General features: G+C 41.6%; 1 protein-coding gene across 2 annotated transcripts in view; it reads left to right on the forward strand.

The window, feature by feature from the left end:
• Window positions 1-20,280, forward strand: part of SECISBP2L (SECIS binding protein 2 like) — a 68,813-nt gene that overhangs the window by 33,297 nt on the left and 15,236 nt on the right. The window contains exons 9-17 of one of the 2 annotated variants that reach the window (XM_080657725.1): window positions 362-442; window positions 1,387-1,554; window positions 1,707-1,848; window positions 5,810-5,979; window positions 6,771-6,903; window positions 8,668-8,830; window positions 10,879-11,099; window positions 11,996-12,150; window positions 20,041-20,260. In XM_080657725.1, coding sequence (XP_080513851.1) covers window positions 362-442; window positions 1,387-1,554; window positions 1,707-1,848; window positions 5,810-5,979; window positions 6,771-6,903; window positions 8,668-8,830; window positions 10,879-11,099; window positions 11,996-12,150; window positions 20,041-20,260 — 1,453 coding nt within the window. The remainder of the gene's footprint in view (window positions 1-361; window positions 443-1,386; window positions 1,555-1,706; window positions 1,849-5,809; window positions 5,980-6,770; window positions 6,904-8,667; window positions 8,831-10,878; window positions 11,100-11,995; window positions 12,151-20,040; window positions 20,261-20,280) is intronic. The other variant, XM_080657726.1, reaches the window with a different exon arrangement.

Consider the following 20,280-nt stretch of genomic DNA (forward strand, 5'->3'; position numbering starts at 1 on the left):
TATGCTTAAGAGAAATGATATTTCCTTTTCTTTTAAATCCTCACCTAAGGATATGTTAGTTTGTTTTTATTGATTTTAGAGAGGAAGTAAGGAAGAGAGAGAAACATTGACCGATTGTCTCCCATACCTGCCCTGATGGGGAATCAAACCCCCAAGCTTTTGATATAAAGGATGATGCTTTAACCAACCGAGCCACTGGCCAGGGCAAGATTTCCTTTTTAAGACTGACTTTAAATAGTTTAATATTAGTACTAAAAGAGTTAACTTCCCCGTTTTTAATTACTCTTAAGCATTATAAAACGTTTTTCTTAAAAGTTTATTACTTTGAACTTATTTTATTTGAAATATGAAACTATTTTAGGATGAAGATGGATTTCGAGAAATAAATGAGAATGGAAATGCTAAAGATGAAAATATTCAACAGAAACTTTCTTCAAAAGTAGTAAGTGACTCTTTTTAAAAAAATATATAAGCAAAGCCCTGGTTGGTGTGGCTCATTTATTTGAGCATTGTCCTGTGCACCAAAAGGTTGCCAGTTGAATTCCTGGTCAGGGCATATGCCCAGGTTTCGGGTTCAGTCCCCAGTCAGAGTGCATATGGAGGGAGGCAGCCACCCATCAATGTTTCTTTCTCACATCAGTGTTTCTCTCCTTTTCCCTTCCTCTCTCTCTCAAAAAATCAATAAAAACATTTTTAAAATATAAGCAAATTATTTGAACATCTTTTGAACTATGGCTGTGTTGAAAAGAAATATTAGAGGTCAACATAGCTAGCTAGAACAAAGACACTGTCCTAAGTCATAGTTAGTTTCATTGCGGACAAGAAAATACCATTAATTAAATGACATCATACAACATACATTCCATACTGAAACTTCCCGATTGTTGCAAAACTTTACTTTGGAGTTATTTTGTTTCCAGTCTGGGGTGCAGACAAGTATCACCTATTGCATCAAGCTGTTTTGTCTCTATTATTTTCCAGTCTAGAATGGTTCCACCATCTCACACTGTTCTTTATGACACTGAATCCTTTGAAGAGTCGAGTCCAGTTATACTGTAGAACATCCCACATTCTTTTTATTTTTAATGTTTTTATTGATTTTAGAGAGAGGGGGAAGGAGAGGGAGAGAGAGAAGAAAGAGAAACATCCATGTGAGAGAGAACTATCAGTCAGTTGCCTCCCTTACACACCCCGATTGGGGATTGAACCCGCAACCCAGGCATGTGCCCTGACTGGAATCAAACGGCAACCTTGCAGTGCACAGGACGCGGTGCTCAACCAACTGAGCCACACTAGCCAGTGCTATGTTCCACATTCTTGATTGTCTTTCCTTATGATTAGACATTTATGGAATCACCGACAATTGTTTTTCTCTGGTTTTTATAGTTGGATGACTTACCTGAAAACTCACCAATCAATATAGTTCAGACTCCAATTCCCATTACAACTTCAGTTCCTAAACGTGCAAAAAGTCAGAAGAAGAAAGCTTTAGCAGCAGCCCTTGCCACAGCTCAAGAATATTCAGAAATTAGTATGGAGCAAAAAAAATTACAGGTATATATACATATATATTCATTTTTATGAACAAATGTAATAGTTTATTTGGTAGGTTTGCAAGGATGGACAGAAGTAATGACAAATAGAATCATCTTAAATTGCCACACTTTTGTATTAAAAAATTAAATGTTTTTTTGTTCGCCTTGCAGGAAGCTTTATCAAAGGCAGCTGGAAAAAAGAGTAAAACACCTGTGCAGCTCGATTTGGGGGACATGTTAGCAGCTCTGGAAAAACAACAGCAAGCTATGAAAGCACGGCAAATTACTAATACCAGACCTCTGTCGTACACAGGTGATACTGTTAGTCTGAGTAATTTGCTCTCTGGCTTTGGTAATTTATTTTGCATCGTGTTAATTTAAATTATGTGAATCTAAAAAAATCCAGAGTTTAGTCACTAGCTATTTTCCTGCTCCCTAGTAGCCCCCATCATTATACTACACTAAGTAGCCTCCCACCTAATACCGATCTTTCCTGCCCATAAACCACAGTTAGTTTTACAAGGAGCGATCTTTTTTAAATATAAGCTGGATTATATCACTCCGCTGCTGGGAACCTTTCAGTAGCTCATCATCTCACTTGGAGTAAAGCCAAAGGCTTAGGCCTGTGGTCGGCAAACTGCGGCTTGCGAGCCACATGCGGCTCTTTGGCCCCTGGAGTGTGGCTCTTGCACAAAATACCACGGCCTGGGCGAGTCTATTTTGAAGAAGTGGCGTTAGAAGAAGTTTAAGTTTAAAAAATTTGGCTCTCAAAAGAAATTTCAATCGTTATACTGTTGATATTTGGCTCTGTTGACTAATGAGTTTGCTGACCACTGGCTTAGGCCATGTCTTAGGTTATCCTGTTAATTTTCTACCCTCATCACTCTTCTCCTGGTAGCTTGTTCTAATCATGTTAGCTCCCTGGCAGTTTCACAGACACACCCAGCATGCCCCTAGCTCAGCATCTTTGTGCTTGCTGTTTCATTTTCCCAGAACTCTCTCTCCTCAGATATCAGTATAGCTTGTTCCTTCAGGTCCTTCAAGTCTGTGTTCAGATGTCAGGTGGTGTACATTTTGAACCAACCAAATTTTTTTCTTCTTTAAAGGTTGAAATAAGAATCAGTAGTAATTTGGCTCTCTGTTAAATTATCCAATTTAAAACCAAATGGGAAACGAGAGTTTTTATTAAATTGTGTGTGTGTGAGAGAGAGAGAGAGAGAATGACCTGGCTTTCTACTGAAAGGGTAAATTATATTTCAGCAAACTTTGTCAAATTTAGAACACAGCAGCTCTTTGCTTCCTCATTTCTTCCTCCTCCTCCTCTTCCTCCTCCTCCTCCTCCTCTTCTTCCTTCCTTCCTTCCTTCGTTTAAAGCATTACATATGTCTCCTTTTTCCCCATTGACCTATCCCCAGCTGTTCCTCATTTCTTTTCATAGTCTTTGTTTTAGAAGATGAATAAGATAAAGGGAAGGTAGAAGAACCAATCAGAATTGGTTGAGTGGCAGAATTGAATTTTCTGTTTCTTCTGTTTCTTTGTAAAGGATCTAATGTTTTTAAATGAAAAAATAAGTACCAGTGTATAACTTTAATTCTATTTGTTTAATATTTAAATTGTTAGTAACCCATCCAGTTTGACGCTTAACTATCCTTTATAATAAAAGGCTAATATGCAAATAGACCAAATGGCGGAATGACCGGTCACTATGACATGCACTGACCACCAGGGGGCAGATGCTCAATGCAGGAGCTTCCCCCTGGTGGTCATTGCGCTCCCACAGGGGGAGCGCCACTCAGCCAGAAGCTGGACTCACAGCTGGCGAGTGCAGTGGCAGTGGCTAGATCCTCTTCCCCCTCCTTGGCAGCACTAAGGATATCCGACTGCTGGCTTAGGCCCGCTCCCCTGAGGGTATCGGTCAGGCATAAAAGAATTGAACATCCCCTGAGGGCTCCTGGACTGCGAGAGGGCGCAGGCCAGGCTGAGGGACCACCCCCCAAGTGCACTATTTTCGTGCACAGGGCCTCTAGTTCATTGATTCTCAACCTTTCTAATGCCGCGTCCCTTTAATACAGTTCCTCTAGCAGGGTCGCCTAAGACCATTGGAAAACACAGATATTTACATTACAATTCATTAACAGTAGCAAAATTACAGTTATGAAGTAGCAACGAAAATAATTTTATGGTTGGGGGTCACCACAACATGAGGAACTGTGTTAAAGGGTCGCAGCATTAGAAAGGTTGAGAACCACTGCTCTAGTTAGTAAAAATAATATTGAATGCATACTAAGCTTTAGGAGTTGCATGTTGTTGAGATGGGGAGAGTGTCTGTAACATCTCACTAAGAGTAAAGGATTATAGGGAATGGAACTGAGATTTAGCAGTGCTCTGGATACAGCTAAGGAAAGATATACCAGTGGAAAGACATTTATATTCTAATCAGGGAGAAAGACATACGCAAATAACTAATGAAAAGTAGCTTCTTAGGGAAGATACCAGCAAAGTTTTATGAACTTTTAGAAGAGAAATTTATGTCCACAGGGAGGTATGGGGAGGATATTACATTACATGACTTCATATATGATAGCATTTGGACTGGGCTTTGAAGGGGAAGTAGGAGTCTTCACCAGTGGATAGAGGTTAACCTCTAATCTGTCCCCAGTGTTTACACTGGGAAGTGTTGATTACAAAGAAATCAACTTTTTGGAAAGTCCAAAAAAGGTAGATGATGGTAGAGATTTGAAAGGCTTATAAGGAATTGGTTTGTTTGTTTGTTTGTTTGTTTTTTTACTGATGGAATACAGAAGCATGTCAAAAATGACTGCAAACTCTCTGGCTTCAAGGATTTTGGTAATGGTAAAGGCTGTGATGAAACCTAACAAAATAAGAATCATGAAAGAATTTCGTTGGGAAGAACAGATCCTGGGCTTGTTGTATTTGAAGTGCTAGTTAGGGAGAGTCTGGTGATTCCATTTAACTTACAGTTATGTATGCATGTGGAGGTTAGGTTAGAAGTCAGGGAGTTTTAAATAGAGATGTTGTAGCGGTGGAAATACATTAAGATTGTCAGGGAAAGAAAAGTTAGAAAAAAAGATCTTCAGGGATAAAGCCTTGTGGAATGCTCAGATTTAAAGGACAAAGAATAGGTTTAAGAAAGAATGAGAAAATAGGAGAGTGTTGCTACAGAAGGCAGAGTTAGAATTTGGGGGGAAAGAATGTGGTCTTTGGTACCAAATGCTGAAAGAAACAAAAAAAGAATGAAGACTCAAGATAATTAGATTTGGCAGTGGCAAGATTTTATGTGATCTTGACAATAGCATTTTCAAGAAAGTGTGTAGGACAGAGACCAGATTGTAATGATTTGAGAAGTGATGATGAAAATGCAGACCATTCAGAATTTTAACAAGGAGGGGAGGGGAAGTGATGGTACCTGAGTTTGAGGGGAAGCCGGTCAAGGGAAGAGGTTTATTGATTTGCTTCCCTCCCTCCCTCCCTTCTTTCCTTCGAGGTTTGGGGGGAGTTAGGGGTTAAAGACTCAAGGGAAAAGGGTTGGAGCAAGATTCTTGAGGAATTAATCCAGAAATGGGATTAAGAACACCGGTGATTAGTGAGCTTTGGATGGAGTAAGGATGTCTGCTGCCTCCTCTCAGGCCGCTTAAGTTTATATTGGATAGTATCTTCTCAGCAGTAGCAGAAAAACTTGTCTGATAGAGGATTGAGATTAAAGTTTAAGACTGGTAAAGGATTTGGGGATAGCCACAGGAGAATGAGGGTATCAGTCAGGCATAAAAGAATTGCTGAACAGTACTGAGAATGCAGCTGGGGGAGGGAGATCCTTCTTTACTGACAGAATGAAATGAGAGCTAGACTACATGTAAGTGTGACTCGCATATATGACACAGATTTAGTGAGACTAAGGGGAGGTGCAGAGTTCTGAAATGTCAGAGGTAGAATGATTCTGTTTGGAGACCAGTTGCAGGAATTGACATGCTTGAGGGTTGTTGGAGTAGAGTAGAACTAGTAACTTAAATATCCCTACTTTAGATTTGCCAAATTAGTTGACTGCACCTGCTTTGTCTTTATCTTATGGAGGTTAAAAAAATGGATAAAAGCTGTATCTGAGGGACGCTACATGGCTATGTGCTGCTCTGACAATTTGATGTCTGTTTTTCCACAAGAAGAGGATGTTCTTGTTTTTGTAGATTTTTCCATTAGAAAATTTCAAACTATGTGGAGTTGGCTGTAGTAGTAAAACTAATGTTCTTGTTTGTTTTTAGTGGTCACTGCAGCTTCTTTTCACACTAAAGATTCTACTAACAGAAAACCTTTAACCAAAAGTCAGCCCTGTTTGACATCCTTTAATTCTTTGGACATTACTTCCTCTAAAGCAAAAAAAGGAAAAGAGAAGGAAATTGTAAAACTAAAACGGCCCACAGCACTTAAAAAGGTAAACCAAAATCTGAGATGTTTATTTTATAGGATAAGTAAGAATTTAAATCTGTTTTGCAATCAGTAGTGTGGCATTTTAGCCAACAGATTATTATGAAATGTTCATAGCCATCATCATAAAGGTGATGACTAGTTAATTCAAGGTTGGGGATATATCATCAGCATCATGGCTATCTGTCTGTATTGAACAGGGCCCTGGATAGTAAATTCTTTCTATAAGATTTTTAAAGTTAAACATTTAGCATCCCAAAACATTGGACGCTAGGAATTAGAAGTTCTGGATTCTAATACTAACTTAAGTGGTGTCATGTAGCTTTAGGCAAACCTTACCTCATCTTCTTTATAAGTGTTAAATAATAGCACTGCTCTATTTAATTCAGTGTTGTTACTAGGAGGAGATAATCCATGTCCAAATAATTGAAAACTGCAAAATGTAAATCTGTTGTAACTTTATGACCTGGTTTCCAAACTTTTAATTTGATCAATTTTCAGGGTAACTCCAGGTGCTGCCACCCAGTATTTAAAGACTGAAGTAGATGTGGTTAGATAGTTAAAGTAGTATAGAACGTAATTTCCTCCCTTTATTTTGGATCTAGTACCTTCTTCAGCTACGGTACCTGAAATTACATTTTCCTTTTTGCCAGTCAGTTTCTATGTAGCCAACTAAACCAAAAATCCTCATGTCCATTTTTAAAGTAAGCTACTGTACCTATGTAATAGTGAAAATTTTATATTCAGTATACATACTTAAACAGTGATCAGTAATGAAAGACTGGTAATGACTTTTAGGTTATTTTGAAAGAAAGAGAGGAAAAGAAGGGCCGTTTAACTGTGGACCACAATCTTTTGGGATCTGAGGAACCAATAGAAATGCACTTAGATTTTATTGATGATTTGCCACAGGAGATTGTTTCCCAGGAAGGTAAGATCACCCCTTTCCCCTGTCTTCTCATGGATTGGTTTAGAGCATTTTAATATAGGTAAGCCATCACTAATTACCATATTATTCTCCTTTACATTTTATCTAAATTTCTTTATTTTTGAGAGTGGTTTCTTTTGAAGATGCTTCTATAGGGAGATATTTAAAAGGAGGGGAGTAGTAGTATATGGCAGGTCTTTGGCATTTTTGAGACTTAAAAATCCCGAGTTTATTGTAAACCCTTCATAGTTATGATCTCGCCAATGGATCCTTTTTAACTGTCATAGTTTTTTTCATTTTGTCTTCTTTTATATCTGGGAAACTGTTGGCTGTCTTTCTTCATAGAACTGTTTTTAAGTGAATTGTTTTCTTGATTCTCTTTCTTGCTGTCATGAATTAATCCATATGCCACAATGAGTAGAGAATGCACAGCCTGTCATAATACACAGTTCATTTGGTCACTAAGATTTATTCCATATAGTAGCCAGCACATATGATTCCAGTTGAGACCTTGGCAAATCTTTAGATTCCTTCTAAAATTATACTATTGTGGAAGAAAGATTTTAAGGAGAGACCTGGCAAGGTCCCTTTTTCTGCTGGTATATATTTATTCCTCAATATTTTCCACCAAATTTAAATCTGATTTATTTATAGATTAAGTAGCAGTGTTCCAGTGTGTTTAGAAAAATGAATTTACTTCTAAGGATTATTTAGCTAGGACATATTTGGTTATGATTTCCCTTTACTCTCAAGTATCACTGCCTTTGTATTTAGGTGTATTTATCCCATATTAAATACCTATCATGTATACTTTAGTAACTAGGGTGAGGATGAGAAGGTCAGGAAATGTAATAAAGATATATAGTGGACTGGTCTTGCTTATATATGGAGATAAGCTATATGTATAATTACTAGTTAATAGATGAATATACAAATACTAACTCGTTTCCTGAGTTTAGGTGTTTAGGAAAGAAGCAGTAACCTAAGGAGGCATTTGAGTTAGATGGCATCTAAAAATGCGGCTGCTTGTTGTGAACAGTTGATTGAATGTCGTCCTGTGCACCAAAAGGTTGCCGGTTCAATTCCTGGTCAGTGCACATGCCCAGGTTGTGGGCTCAGTCCCAGTTAGGGAGCATGCAGGAGGCAGCTGCTGGTAGATGTTTCTATTTTATATTGATGTTTTTCTCTCTCCCTTTCTAAAAACCAGTAAAAAATATTTTAAAAAATAAAAATGTGGCTGCCTGAGCACAGACACAAAGCCCAAATGAGAGAGAATCTAGGGTGGTGCCCAAGAATCAGGAGTGGTGTGGAAAGAATGAGTGAAGTAGAATCATCATTGGCAGCAGTGATGGGAATTTGTACAGTTTTTAAAATGATTTCTAAGAAATAGGAAGGAAAATAGAGATGAAGGATATGAGTAATATGATCTTTTGGTATAGAAGTTAATACTTTTACATGTTTTAGGTCATTTGGTCTTCTCTCATCTCTTCTGAAGAGACCTATGGGCCATGCTTGAATTTTGAGGGGGGGCGGGGGATGGGGGTAGTGTATTTTGAGAGAGAGTAGGAAGATTTCATTTTTGTATGTATGAGAAATGTTTATTTGTGATATGAACAGTGTCCAACTTGTTAGCTTCTGGAGAATTTGGAAGTGATGCAGAATACAACTGCCATTCTAAATTATATTGATTGTATTGATTTTAATATAGAGCTGAATTTTCAGCATTTGAAGTTTCTAAATTCTTTATTCTCACCCACATCTCTGCAGATACTGGTCTGAGCATGCCCAGTGATACTTCACTCTCTCCAGCAAGTCAGAACTCTCCGTACTGTATGACACCTGTGTCACAAGGCTCTCCAGCTAGTTCGGGGATAGGCAGTCCAATGGCGTCTTCAACAATAACCAAAATCCACAGCAAAAGATTTAGAGAGTAAGTGTTTTTTTTTCTTTAAATATATTTTATTGATTTTTTACAAAGAGGAAGGGAGAGGGATAGATAGGTAGAAACATCGATGAGAGAGAAACATCGATCAGCTGCCTCCTGCACACCTCCTCCTACTGGGGATGTGCCCGCAACCAAGGTACATGCCCTTGACTGGAATCTAACCTGGGACCTTCAGTCCGCAGGCTGACGCTCTATCCACTGAGCCAAACCGGTTAGTGCTAGAGAGTAAGTTTTAGTCTCATTACTGAGTTTGAATAGTTTATGTACCTTGATTGTAGTTCTGAATATGGTATTGTCATTATTACTTGGTGGGTTGAGCAGATAAAACACTAAAGACCTTTAAGTTGTTTCAGATTTAAAAGCTAGTTTTGTTATATTTAAAACATTTGCCTTCCATCAGCTATCAATGTTCATGTGAAAGTGAGTTGGCTGTAAATATATTCTTTTTATATCAGATAGTGTTTATATCCTGGAAATTTGGTCCGTTACATCGTATATATAAAATGCTGTGCACTATTAGGTTTCCCGCTCCGAGTGCTTTTAATTTATATTATTGACCCTTCAAAAAAACCCTCTCTAACCAATTAATCCCAAGATTCGAAGACCCTATTACATTATGTGAACCTGTTACATAAAGCTATTTATTTTGAGCAAATATTTCTAAGTTTTAAATTGGCTATTTGTGAACAACCTTGAACTAACAGTTACTGCTGTGAAGGATTTTAGAATTTTAACATTCTAAAATGGGGCATGCAGGAGGCAGCCGGTAGATGAATTAATTTTTTGCATTTGTGCAGATGAATTAATTTTACCTTTAAAAATGACAATGAACAAGTCCCAGGGTGAAATAAAATCTGTGTGAATCCAAACCACATTGGTTTGTTCTGTTCCTTTTCTTTATACTGTTCTTTTGAGCGAGTACTTCTTGCCTAGATTTGGGGAGTTGATTTAATGTTAAATAACAGATGTGAAGCAAAGGAAACTCTCGGCACATAAAATGCTATATACATACAAAATAAACAGCTTAAAGAAAAACAGAATGAAGAAAATTGCATTTTTGATGTTCTGTTCTTTAATTTTGCATACTTTAAGATAGTTGATCTTTCCTTAGTCCGTCCAGTTTTATCTTCCCTTCTGAAGAATGTCATACTTGTACTTATTTAAACATTTTTCACATAAACATAAAAAAAAATTCCTAAAGCAGAATTTTTTATTTATTTATTTTTTACTGAAAAAGGGCAGGCATAGATTTTTCCACTCTATAATGTAATTAGAAGCAGAAATTTGCTAATGGAAGAGATTAGGGATTAGAACTTGAAAAGTACAGTATATTAAGAGGAAATAATTCCTAAAATTAAGTACTATAGTGGCCTCACACTTATTTCCTTTATTATTATTATTATTTTGTATTGTTACCACATATAGTACAAAGAACCTCATTCAGTTGCTTTGATGTTTTGGTTTGACATTTTGGTTTGAATTTAATTACTGAGTTATCCTCCATAGCCTTGGTTTTTGGAGTTAGAAGGACCATTGAAATCATCTTAGTTAACTCTGTAATTTTATGGTTGAGGGAAAACAATGCCTAGATATTGTGACTTATCCAAGAGTAGAGGATGAATTATTGGTATTAGGGCATTCAGTAAGCATCTACAGTTATATTTCTTTCCTGTTTACTAGAAGCATCTTTAATATTCATTGGGATGAAGTAACCTTCTATCTCCTTACCAAAAGCATACTTCTTTTTTTTATCAAATTAGCGGGCTAACATTTTATTTATATCCTTAGGAGTTTAGTATTGGGATTTTGGATAGTACCTCCTTGAGGTTGGTCTATCCTTTATGTAAAAGCCAATCTCGTGTAATTCAGGAAAACTCTTCTGTTTTTCTAATTGACTGAAGGAATAAGATACTTTAAAGATTTAATTTTTTTTATGAAAACCTCTTACTTGATCTGTTTCTTTCCTAAAGTAATTTTATAGTTACAGAAAAATAAATGAGGACAAACTTACTTATTTTTGGTTTCCTTTATAGGTATTGTAATCAGGTTCTTTGTAAAGAGATTGATGAATGTGTGACTCTTCTTCTTCAAGAGCTTGTCAGTTTCCAGGAACGAATCTATCAAAAGGATCCTGTAAGAGCAAAAGCAAGGAGACGGCTGGTTATGGGTCTGAGGGAGGTTACCAAACATATGAAGTTAAACAAGATCAAGTGTGTTATAATTTCTCCAAACTGTGAAAAAATCCAGTCTAAAGGTATGAACATTTTACTTTTGAAGTATTTTAATATTTATTTAATGTAATTGTAGAATGTAAAGTGAATTTTAAAGTGGAAGTCATATGACTTAGCAGAATTTAGGTATGAAGCATAATATTGAATGTGAGGAAAGAAAATATCTTTCAGTACCTGAAATTAAGTAATATTAAGATTGGATTGTAAAGAAAATCCCCATCTATGGACTACTAGTGAAGGCTTTAATTTGGGCCAGCCAAGTGTAGTAATCAGAGTGGGGACTAGTAAGAGTACATTTCCTTACGACTGCATATATATTCTACTTTTTTACCTTTTTGCATTACTTTTCATTGATGGCCCTTTTGTCTTGCTTATGATGGAGATTTGCCCCTTAGAAACCAGAAGAGGTTCTTGGGTGAGCTGGCACACAAGTATTCTGTACTGTGTCATGTACCCTTATTTGTACTTTTTCATGAAGTAGCCACTTTGGGTGATTGGAGTAGACAGATGCATCAAGTAGCAGTATTAGGCATGTTCTGCAAAGGGGACAAATTCCAATAAAATAGTAACGTGTAATATTACATGTGATAGGTTGCTGTTTGAGCTAAGAGATTGAATAAAAGAATCAACCACTATTAACAATTTTAAACAAATGTTTATTGTATAGAAATTTGACTCCTGATATGCTGATTCCTATGGATACTAGGGAATTCGGAATTTAATTGGGGAGAAAGAAAATATGTACATATATCCATAAATAGTACAAATTCAAATAGGGAAAATGTGTGGAATACCGTAAGTGCCACAGGCCTTCATAGAGTTCTTTGCTGCTGTGTTTTATGCTTTAGTGTTGGGTGCTAAAATAGCTCTATTTAGAAAATAATTAATCGAAAACCTCTGAATGTGTTGACTTTCTCAGGTGGCCTGGATGAGGCTCTCTATAATGTTATAGCCATGGCACGGGAACAAGAAATTCCTTTTGTGTTTGCCCTTGGAAGAAAAGCTCTGGGACGCTGTGTGAACAAGCTGGTTCCTGTTAGTGTAGTGGGAATCTTCAACTACTTTGGTGCTGAGGTAAGACTTTGGAAGACACACCCTCTTTCACTCACCCTGCCCAGCCCCCAAATAGTACGTTTTCTGTTGACACATGCCATTGTTATGTTTAAGCATTTGGAGAAGCATTCTTGGATGATAACTCTCCAAGAATGAGTGAAACATTCTTGAGTGTTACATTTCCTTTTTTAGTGTTGAAACCCTTTCATAAGTTAATCCTGCAGCATTTTTTGAAAAGATTTTTAGCTCCTATTTCCGCCGCAGTGTTTTTTTCTTCTGGGTTCAACTATGTAATACTTGATCATTTATTTAACTGCTGGGTAAAGATTATCCAATATTATACTGTGTAAAATAATAAAATAATTTTCTTCAATATATATGTTGGGTATATTTTGTGCTGCTACTCAGAGTAGAGAGAAAAGAATCCTTTAGTTGGAGAGGATGTTACTTTAGAAAATGAAATTTCTAAACCATTTGTCATAATTCTGTAAATCTGATACGTTCATCTTCCTCTCGAAGTCAGCTAATACAAAGCTTAATCCACCAGAGCTGATAACATAAAGTCTATTTAGAGTAATGCTTATTAATATACAGTGTTTTAAGAATGTTTTATGAAGTTGATTCTAAAGTATTTTGCGACACCACCCATGGACCATTTTCCCTCTTCCTGACTGTATTTATATATTTAAATGTCTATCCTTTCCTATCCAGTCACCATGTTTGCATACCCCCATTTACCCATTCATTCAGTTTCTCTCCCATCACCAGTCTACCCACCTACTCTCTCTGATTATGTAATTAATATTTGTGCTCCTACAGTAGCCCTTGCTTTTCTCAATTACAGATATCACACTGCCTTGCTCTAGTTTATGTGTTTTTTTCCCCCTTAACTGTGAATTCCTTGAGGACAGGCTTCTTATCTAGGCATCCCTGGCACCTTTCACATTACCTGAGCATGAGTAGGCAATAAATGCTTGTTTAAAAATTGTGTGGTAAAGTATATCTGCCTGCTATGTTAAATGATATGTGAACATTTAGGTAATAAATGGAAAAGAAGGGTCATATATAAAGCCACCTGATAAAAATATATTGGGATCAAGGTCAGGAAAAGTTTACATGTTTATCTCTAATTATATTGGCTTCTTACTGAATTATATATATTAGGTTATTTGTATGGTTTTATATTACAAAATGCTTGCCAGTTTTGTTTGTACGTTGGTTTACTTGCCATCAGCTGTTTTGAGGTAGGTAACTTATTGTTTAAACCAAGATACATTGTTAAAATGGCGGTAAAGGAAATACTGATATATTATCCATTCACAGTAATGTAGTACACTGAAGTTATTCTTACCATCTGATAAAACTAACCTTTGGATTAAACTTCATGTCCTTACACTGACATTCAAGGTCTTTATTCCCTGATAGCTTCTCTCTTCAATTTTCTTTTCTTTTATTTCCAACAATTTTTATGTTTTATTTATATTTAAAACCAGTGTTAATCTCAAAATCAAATATCCATGTGCCTATTTTCTTTTTGGTGACTTCACCTAAATGCATGATTTGTTAAACATTGCAAACAAATATTTATGAAGTCTGTTGCATGTAACACGTAAGGGCTGTTTTTAACAATAGATACTCCCTCCTCTTATAGAATAAACTAGAGGCCCAGTGCACGAATTCGTGCACAGGTGGGGTCTGGCTGGCCCGCCTCAATTGGGGCCTGATCAGGGCCGGGCCAGCTGGGGGAAGGGGCCGCAGGCGATTGGCCAGTGTGCCCTGCCCCCAGTTGGGGTTGGGGGGGTTGATTGGGGGTGGGGCCAGCCATGGAGAGGGGTGGTGGTCCGGGCCCATGCCCCCGAATGGGGTGGGGGGTGCTGGTCGGGGGCCAGTGGCCTGGGGGAGGGGCCATGGGTGGTTGGCTGGCCAGGGTGGGAGAGCCGATCTGGGGTGGGGCCGAGCAGGGGGAGGGGCTGCAGGAGATTATCTGGCTGGCCCAACTGCTATTGGGGTCAGGAGGCTATCAGGGGTGGGGGCTGGCCAGGGGGAGGGGCTACAGCCCAATCAGGGTGGTGGGGGCCCATCGGGAGCGTGGCTGGCGAGGGGGAGGGGTTGCAGGAGGTTGGCTGGCCAGCCCCACCTCCTATTGGGGTGTGGGGTGCAATCAGGGGCGGGCCAGCAGGGGGGGTGCGCTGTGGGCCAATCGGGGGCGGGGCTGGCCAGGGGGAAGGGAAAGGGCATTTGGCTAGTGGCCCCGCTCTTTTTTTTTTTTTTTTTTTTTTTTTTTTTTTTTTGGCAACTTCATGACTTTTATTTGTGGTGCCTTCTATGTCTCGAAAATACCTTCTCCCCCTGCCCGGGACAGCATTGGGAAGGGGGCAGCAAAAAATAGGAGACATCCCTCCTATTACAGGCCCACCCAGCCCAGGCCGGTGGGATGCTTGGCACATTCTCGGATCCCTGCTCAGGGGTGGGAGGGGTGACTGATGGCAGCACACATGAGAGGAGACGTCCGGGTGGCAACTCTGGTCCTGGCACTTCCTGGTCCTCGTTTCCTTCCTGGTCCTGCCTGCAGCCCTGGTCCCCCTACCTGGCTCAGCCTCCCATCTCCATCCTGGCCTCAGATGGTCCCCTTGGCTCCTGGGGGCTCTGTCCTCCCCTCCCAGCCTGGAGGTCCTGAGGGGAGGTTATGGCTTCTCAGAGACTCCCCGGCAGCCCTGTCACTCGTGTTCACACAGGGGAAGAGGTGCGTGTGGCAGAAGCAGCTCTATGTAAATGCGGGTGCAGGGGCAAGTCCTCCGGGGTCACTTGGACAGTTTGCTGATGACGCGGATCAGGGCCGCGTTCTCGGCCTTGAGGCACTGGTTGTCAGCCCAGAGGTTGGACAGGCCCTTCAGCTCCTCTTCCAGCTCAGCGGCCTTGTGCTCCAGGGTCCTGCACTCAAATCTCTCCAGCTCCAGGAGGGCCAGCCTCTTTGCAAAAGTGCTCCTGCCTCTGTGTGGTGTACCCCAGCTCCACCTTGAGCTGTGCCAGCTGCAATGTGGTCTCAGTCAGAGCCTCACAAAGTCTCTCATTCTCAATGCTCAGCTCTGCGTAGAGCTTCCTGAAGCCTTCCTCAGGCTCTTCTGATTTGGGCTGGGGTTCTGGGTTGAGGGCCTGCTGCCTCTGGGGCAAAGGGCTGGATTCTGGGCTGATGTCCGCTGGCTTCGCTCCTCCCCCTCCGCAAGCCCTCTCCTCTCCTTGCCAACTCTGCGGTGCTCCCTGGAGGCCTGTGGTCCCTGTCCCTGCTTGTCAGGCACCTCTACTCTCTGGGCAGGGCCATCAGAATTCTCAATCCCAGGGACTCAGGGCTGCCAGGAAAGGTCCAGGCTCTGCGGCCCCACTCTTGATCAGGATGGGAGAGTCCGATCAGGGGCAGGCCAGCAGAAGGGAGGAGCCAGGAGGTTGGCTGGCCCCACCTACTGATTGGGCTGGTTCGCTGGCTACAGTGGACGTCATAGCGACCAGTCGTTTGGTCATCACGGTCATCACGGACACTGGTGTTTTATATATGTAGATAACCCTGAATATATTTTTCATATTATTAGTAATTAGTACACCCTCAAAAAATCAATATAACCCTAGCTGGTTTGGCCCACTGGATAGAGCATCGGCCTGTAGACTGAAGGGTCCCGGGTTCAATTCTGGTCAAGGGCGCATGCTTGGGTTACAGGCTCAATCCCCAATAGGGGACATGCAGGAGGCAGCCGATCAATGATTCTCATCATTTATGTTTCCATCTCTCCCTTTCCCTTCCTCCCTGAAATCAATAAAAATATTTTTTTTTAAATTCAAAAACTAAAAACAAAACAAATAAATACAAAAAACACCCTCCATGATCTGGTCTCTTCTTGTCTTTACAAAAAAATCAACACAGCAACAGCGTTTATTGTACCTGCTACTTTAAACAGTTTAAACATCAGCTGGGTGAAGCATGCTACTTACGTTTATCTTGCACACGTTTAATTTTTAAAGATATATTATTTCATAACAATATGCTTCTTGCTATGCTTTCTTTCATTTTGTTATTGTTTATACTAAAATGATAATAACTTAGAAGAAAAAAAATCATGCTATGTTGGGGGGGTATCTTGTGATACTAAATCAAGACATTAAACAGAGTAGAAGCTTATTGAATTATGATGTAAGAACTACTAAAAGTAATTGTCTCTGGTAGCTGTGGAAACTTCATTTTTCTTTTGGACATCTTTAGACTTCATGATTGTTAAAGTACAACTTTAATGCTTATGTGAATTTTGCCATTTTTTTTATATGAGCATGCTCTGTCACCTACCGTTTCACTTTAATTATTAATTCCATTCATGTTCTTTTCTGTTTCACTGACAGGAGAACTTCTGACTATTAAGCTCCACATTCTACTTTCAGGCATACACACACACACACACACACACACACACACACACACAGTGGCCAGATTATTATGATCTCTGAACGCATAATAATCTGGCCACTCATTGTATCCTATCTAATAAAAGAGTAATATGCAAATTAACCATCACTCTGCTACACCCATAAGCCACGCCCACCAGCCAGTCAGGAGCGAATATGCAAATAAACCCAACCAAGATGGCTACAGCCACAGAGAGCAGGAGAGAGGCTTGGGTTTCCCCAGCAATGGAGGAAGCCAAGCTTTCCGCCTGCCCTTGCCCCCCCTAGGCCTCCGCTCAAGGCTACAAAGTTTCAATGATAGAAGATACATAAACCCAAACAGAAATGGCGGCAGCCACGGAGCTGGAAAGAGCAGGAGGGTAGGGTTGCCCCCGGTGATGGAGGAAGCCAAGCTTTCCGCACACCCTGGCCAGCCCAGGCCTTGCTTAAGGCTACAAAGTTTCAATTATAGAAGATACATAAATCCCCCCAAAAATGGCTGCCGCCATGGAGCAAGCAGAAGGCTTGGCTCCGCTCCAGGTTACAAAGTTTCAATTGTAGAAGATAAATAAACGCCAGATACCAGGGCCTCCGCTTGGGTCGCCAGGGGGCGTGGCCAGCCTGCAAACCACCCCAGGCCCCTCGCCCAGGCCACCCCACACTCCAAGGGAACCCCCAACCTGATCCGTGACACCCTTCAGGGCCAACTAGCTGGCCCCCAACTGTGCACCAGGCCTTTATCCTATCTAATAAAAGAGTAATATGCAGATTGACCATCACTCCAACACACAAGATGGCTGCCCCCATGTGGTCAAAGATCCTGCCCCCATGTGGCCACAAGATGGCCACCACAAGATGGTCAGCAGGGGAGGGCAGTTGGGAGGGACCAGGTCTGCAAGGGACGGCAGTTGGGGGCGATCAAGCCTACAGGGGAGAGCAGTTAGGGGTGACCAAGCCAGCAGAGGAGGGAAGTTGGGGGCAACCAGGCCTCAGGGAAAGGCAGTTGGGAGGGACCCAGGCCTGCAGGGGAGAGCAGTTGTGGGGGACCAGGCCTGCAGGGGAGGGCAGTTAGGGGTGACCAGGCCTGCAGGGGAGGGAAGTTGGGGGGACCCAGGCCTGCAGGGGAGAGCAGTTGCGGGGGACAAAGCCTGCAGGTGAGGGCAGTTAGGGGTGACCAGGCCTGCAGGGGAGGGCAGTTAGGGGAAAACAGGCTGGCAGGGGAGCAGTTAGGCATCAATCAGGCTGGCAGGGGAGTGGTTAGGGGGTGATCAGGCTGGCAGGCAGAAGCGGTTAGGGGCAATCAGGAAGGCAGGCAGGCGAGCAGTTGGGAGCCAGCAGTCCTGGATTGTGAGAGGGATGTCCGACTGCCCGTTTAGGCCCGATCTCACCGAGATCGGACCTAAACGGGCAGTCGTACATCCCTCAAGGGGTCCCAGATTGGAGAGGGTGCAGGCTAGGCTGAGGGACACACACCCCCGTGCACGGATTTCGTGCACCGGGGCTCTAGTATCCTATATAATAAAAGGCTAATATGCAAATTGTCCCCTCGACCAGTAGTTCGACCAGCAGGCAGGCCAGCCAACTGCCCATGTCCCTTCCCCCTGGCCAGGCTGGCCGGACCCCACCCATGCATGAATTCACGCACCGGGCTTCTAATATATATGTATACTGCGTGGCCAGATTTTATATATATATATATATATATATATATATATATATATATATATATATATATATATATATATATATATATATTTTAGAGGCCCGGTGCATGAAATTCGTGCATTGGGGTGGGGGGATCACCTCAGCCCAGCCTGCACATTCTCCAATCTGGTAACCCTCAGGGGATATCCGACAGATCGGGTCTAAACCAGCAGTCAGATATCCCTCTCACAATCTGGGACTGCTGGCTTCCAACCACTCGCCTGCCTGATTGCCCCTAACTGCTTCTGCCTGCCAGCCTGATCACCCCCTAACCACTTCCCTGCCAGCCCGGTTGCCCCCAACTGCCCTCCCCTGCCAACCTGATGGCCCCCAACTGCCCTCCCCTGCCGGCCTGGTTGCCCCCAACTGCCCTCCCCTACAGGCCTGGTCCCCCCCCAACTGCCCTCCCCTGCCAGCCCGGTCACCCCTAACTTCCCTCTCCTGCAGGCCTTGTACCCCTCCAACTGCCCTCCCCTGCAGGCCGGGTCCACCCCAGTTGCCCTCCCCTGCAGGCATGGTTGCCCCCAACTGCCCTCCCCTGCAGGCCCGGTTGCCCCCAACTGCCCTCCCCTGCAGGCCTGGTCCCCCCCCAATTGCCCTCCCCTGCAGGCCCGGTCACCCCCAACTGCCCTCCCTTGCAGGCCTTGTCGTCCCCAACTGCCCTCCTCTGCTGGCCATCTTGTGGTGTCCATCTTTGACCACTTGGGGGTGGCCAGATTGTGCAAGGGCGTGATGGTCAATTTGCATATTACCTCTTTATTATATAGGATCTTAAGAGTAAGAGAAACATTGATTGGTTGCTTCCTGTACATACTCTAACTCACAACCTGGGTATGTGCCCTGACCAGGAATCAAACACACCACCTTTTGATGTACAGGACAGTGCCACAACCAACTGAGCTACTCTGGCCAGGGCCATTCCTTGCACTTTTTTTTTTTTTTAATTGTCTTCCTTCCTTCCTTCCTTCCTTCCTTCCTTCCTTCCTTCCTTCCTTCCTTCCTTCCTTCTTCCCTCCCTCCCTCCCTCCCTCCCTCCCTCCCTCCCTCCCTCCCCTCCCTCCCTTCCTCCCTTCCTTCCTTTTCTTTCTTTTTTAATATGCATGTGCCCTGATGGGAATCGAAGGGTGACCTCCTGGTTCATAGATTGATGCTTAACCACTGAGCTGGCTGGGCCATTCCTTGTACTTTTCTATGTATCTTTATTCATGATTTTACCTGCATCAGTAAGAATGCACTCTCTCCATCTCTTAAAATTATACCTCGGCATATTTTTCAAGGCCTATATTACACATCATATTACTTCATGAATTTTTCACTGATGCCCAGCAGTTAGATTTGCTATTTTCTCCAAAGGCCAAAACACTTTATACATGTTAAGGCAGTTATAATATTTTGCCTTGAATCATAGCTGTCTTCTGTTTTCTCCTTCTAGCCACATGGAAGGTTTTTTGAAAGCAGAGTGGTGTTCTTGTGGTCTTTGTACCCACTATAGTGCCTAATGCTAAAGCATGCAGTTGTTGATTGATAAACTCTCCAAGAACTTTTAATATATCGCATGTAGTGACTAGTATTGAATCAGGAAATTTCCTCAGTCTTGTGACCATTAAATAAACAATATATGTAAGTTACAAAGTTTTTATAAGGTTCTGTGGTTGGCATCCTGTTTGGTTTTTGTGCTGATTGAAAGTGGATCTGATTCTGAAACAGTGGAGATTTATTGTTAGTGATAGGAATAGAAAGTATAACAAAAAAATGGACTAGTCAAAATCTCTTTCTTTTTAGAGCCTGTTTAATAAGTTAGTAGAACTCACTGAGGAAGCCAGGAAAGCCTATAAAGATATGGTTGCAGCAATGGAGCAAGAGCAGGCGGAGGAAGCCTTAAAGAACGTGAAGAAGGTGCCACACCACATGGGGCATTCACGGAATCCCTCAGCAGCAAGCGCCATTTCCTTCTGCAGTGTTATTTCTGAGCCCATCTCTGAAGTAAATGAAAAGGAATATGGTAAGTTGTTGCATGTCATT

Source organism: Plecotus auritus (assembly GCF_963455305.1).
Source record: "Plecotus auritus genome assembly, chromosome: 1".
Taxonomy (NCBI): Eukaryota; Metazoa; Chordata; class Mammalia; order Chiroptera; family Vespertilionidae; genus Plecotus; species Plecotus auritus.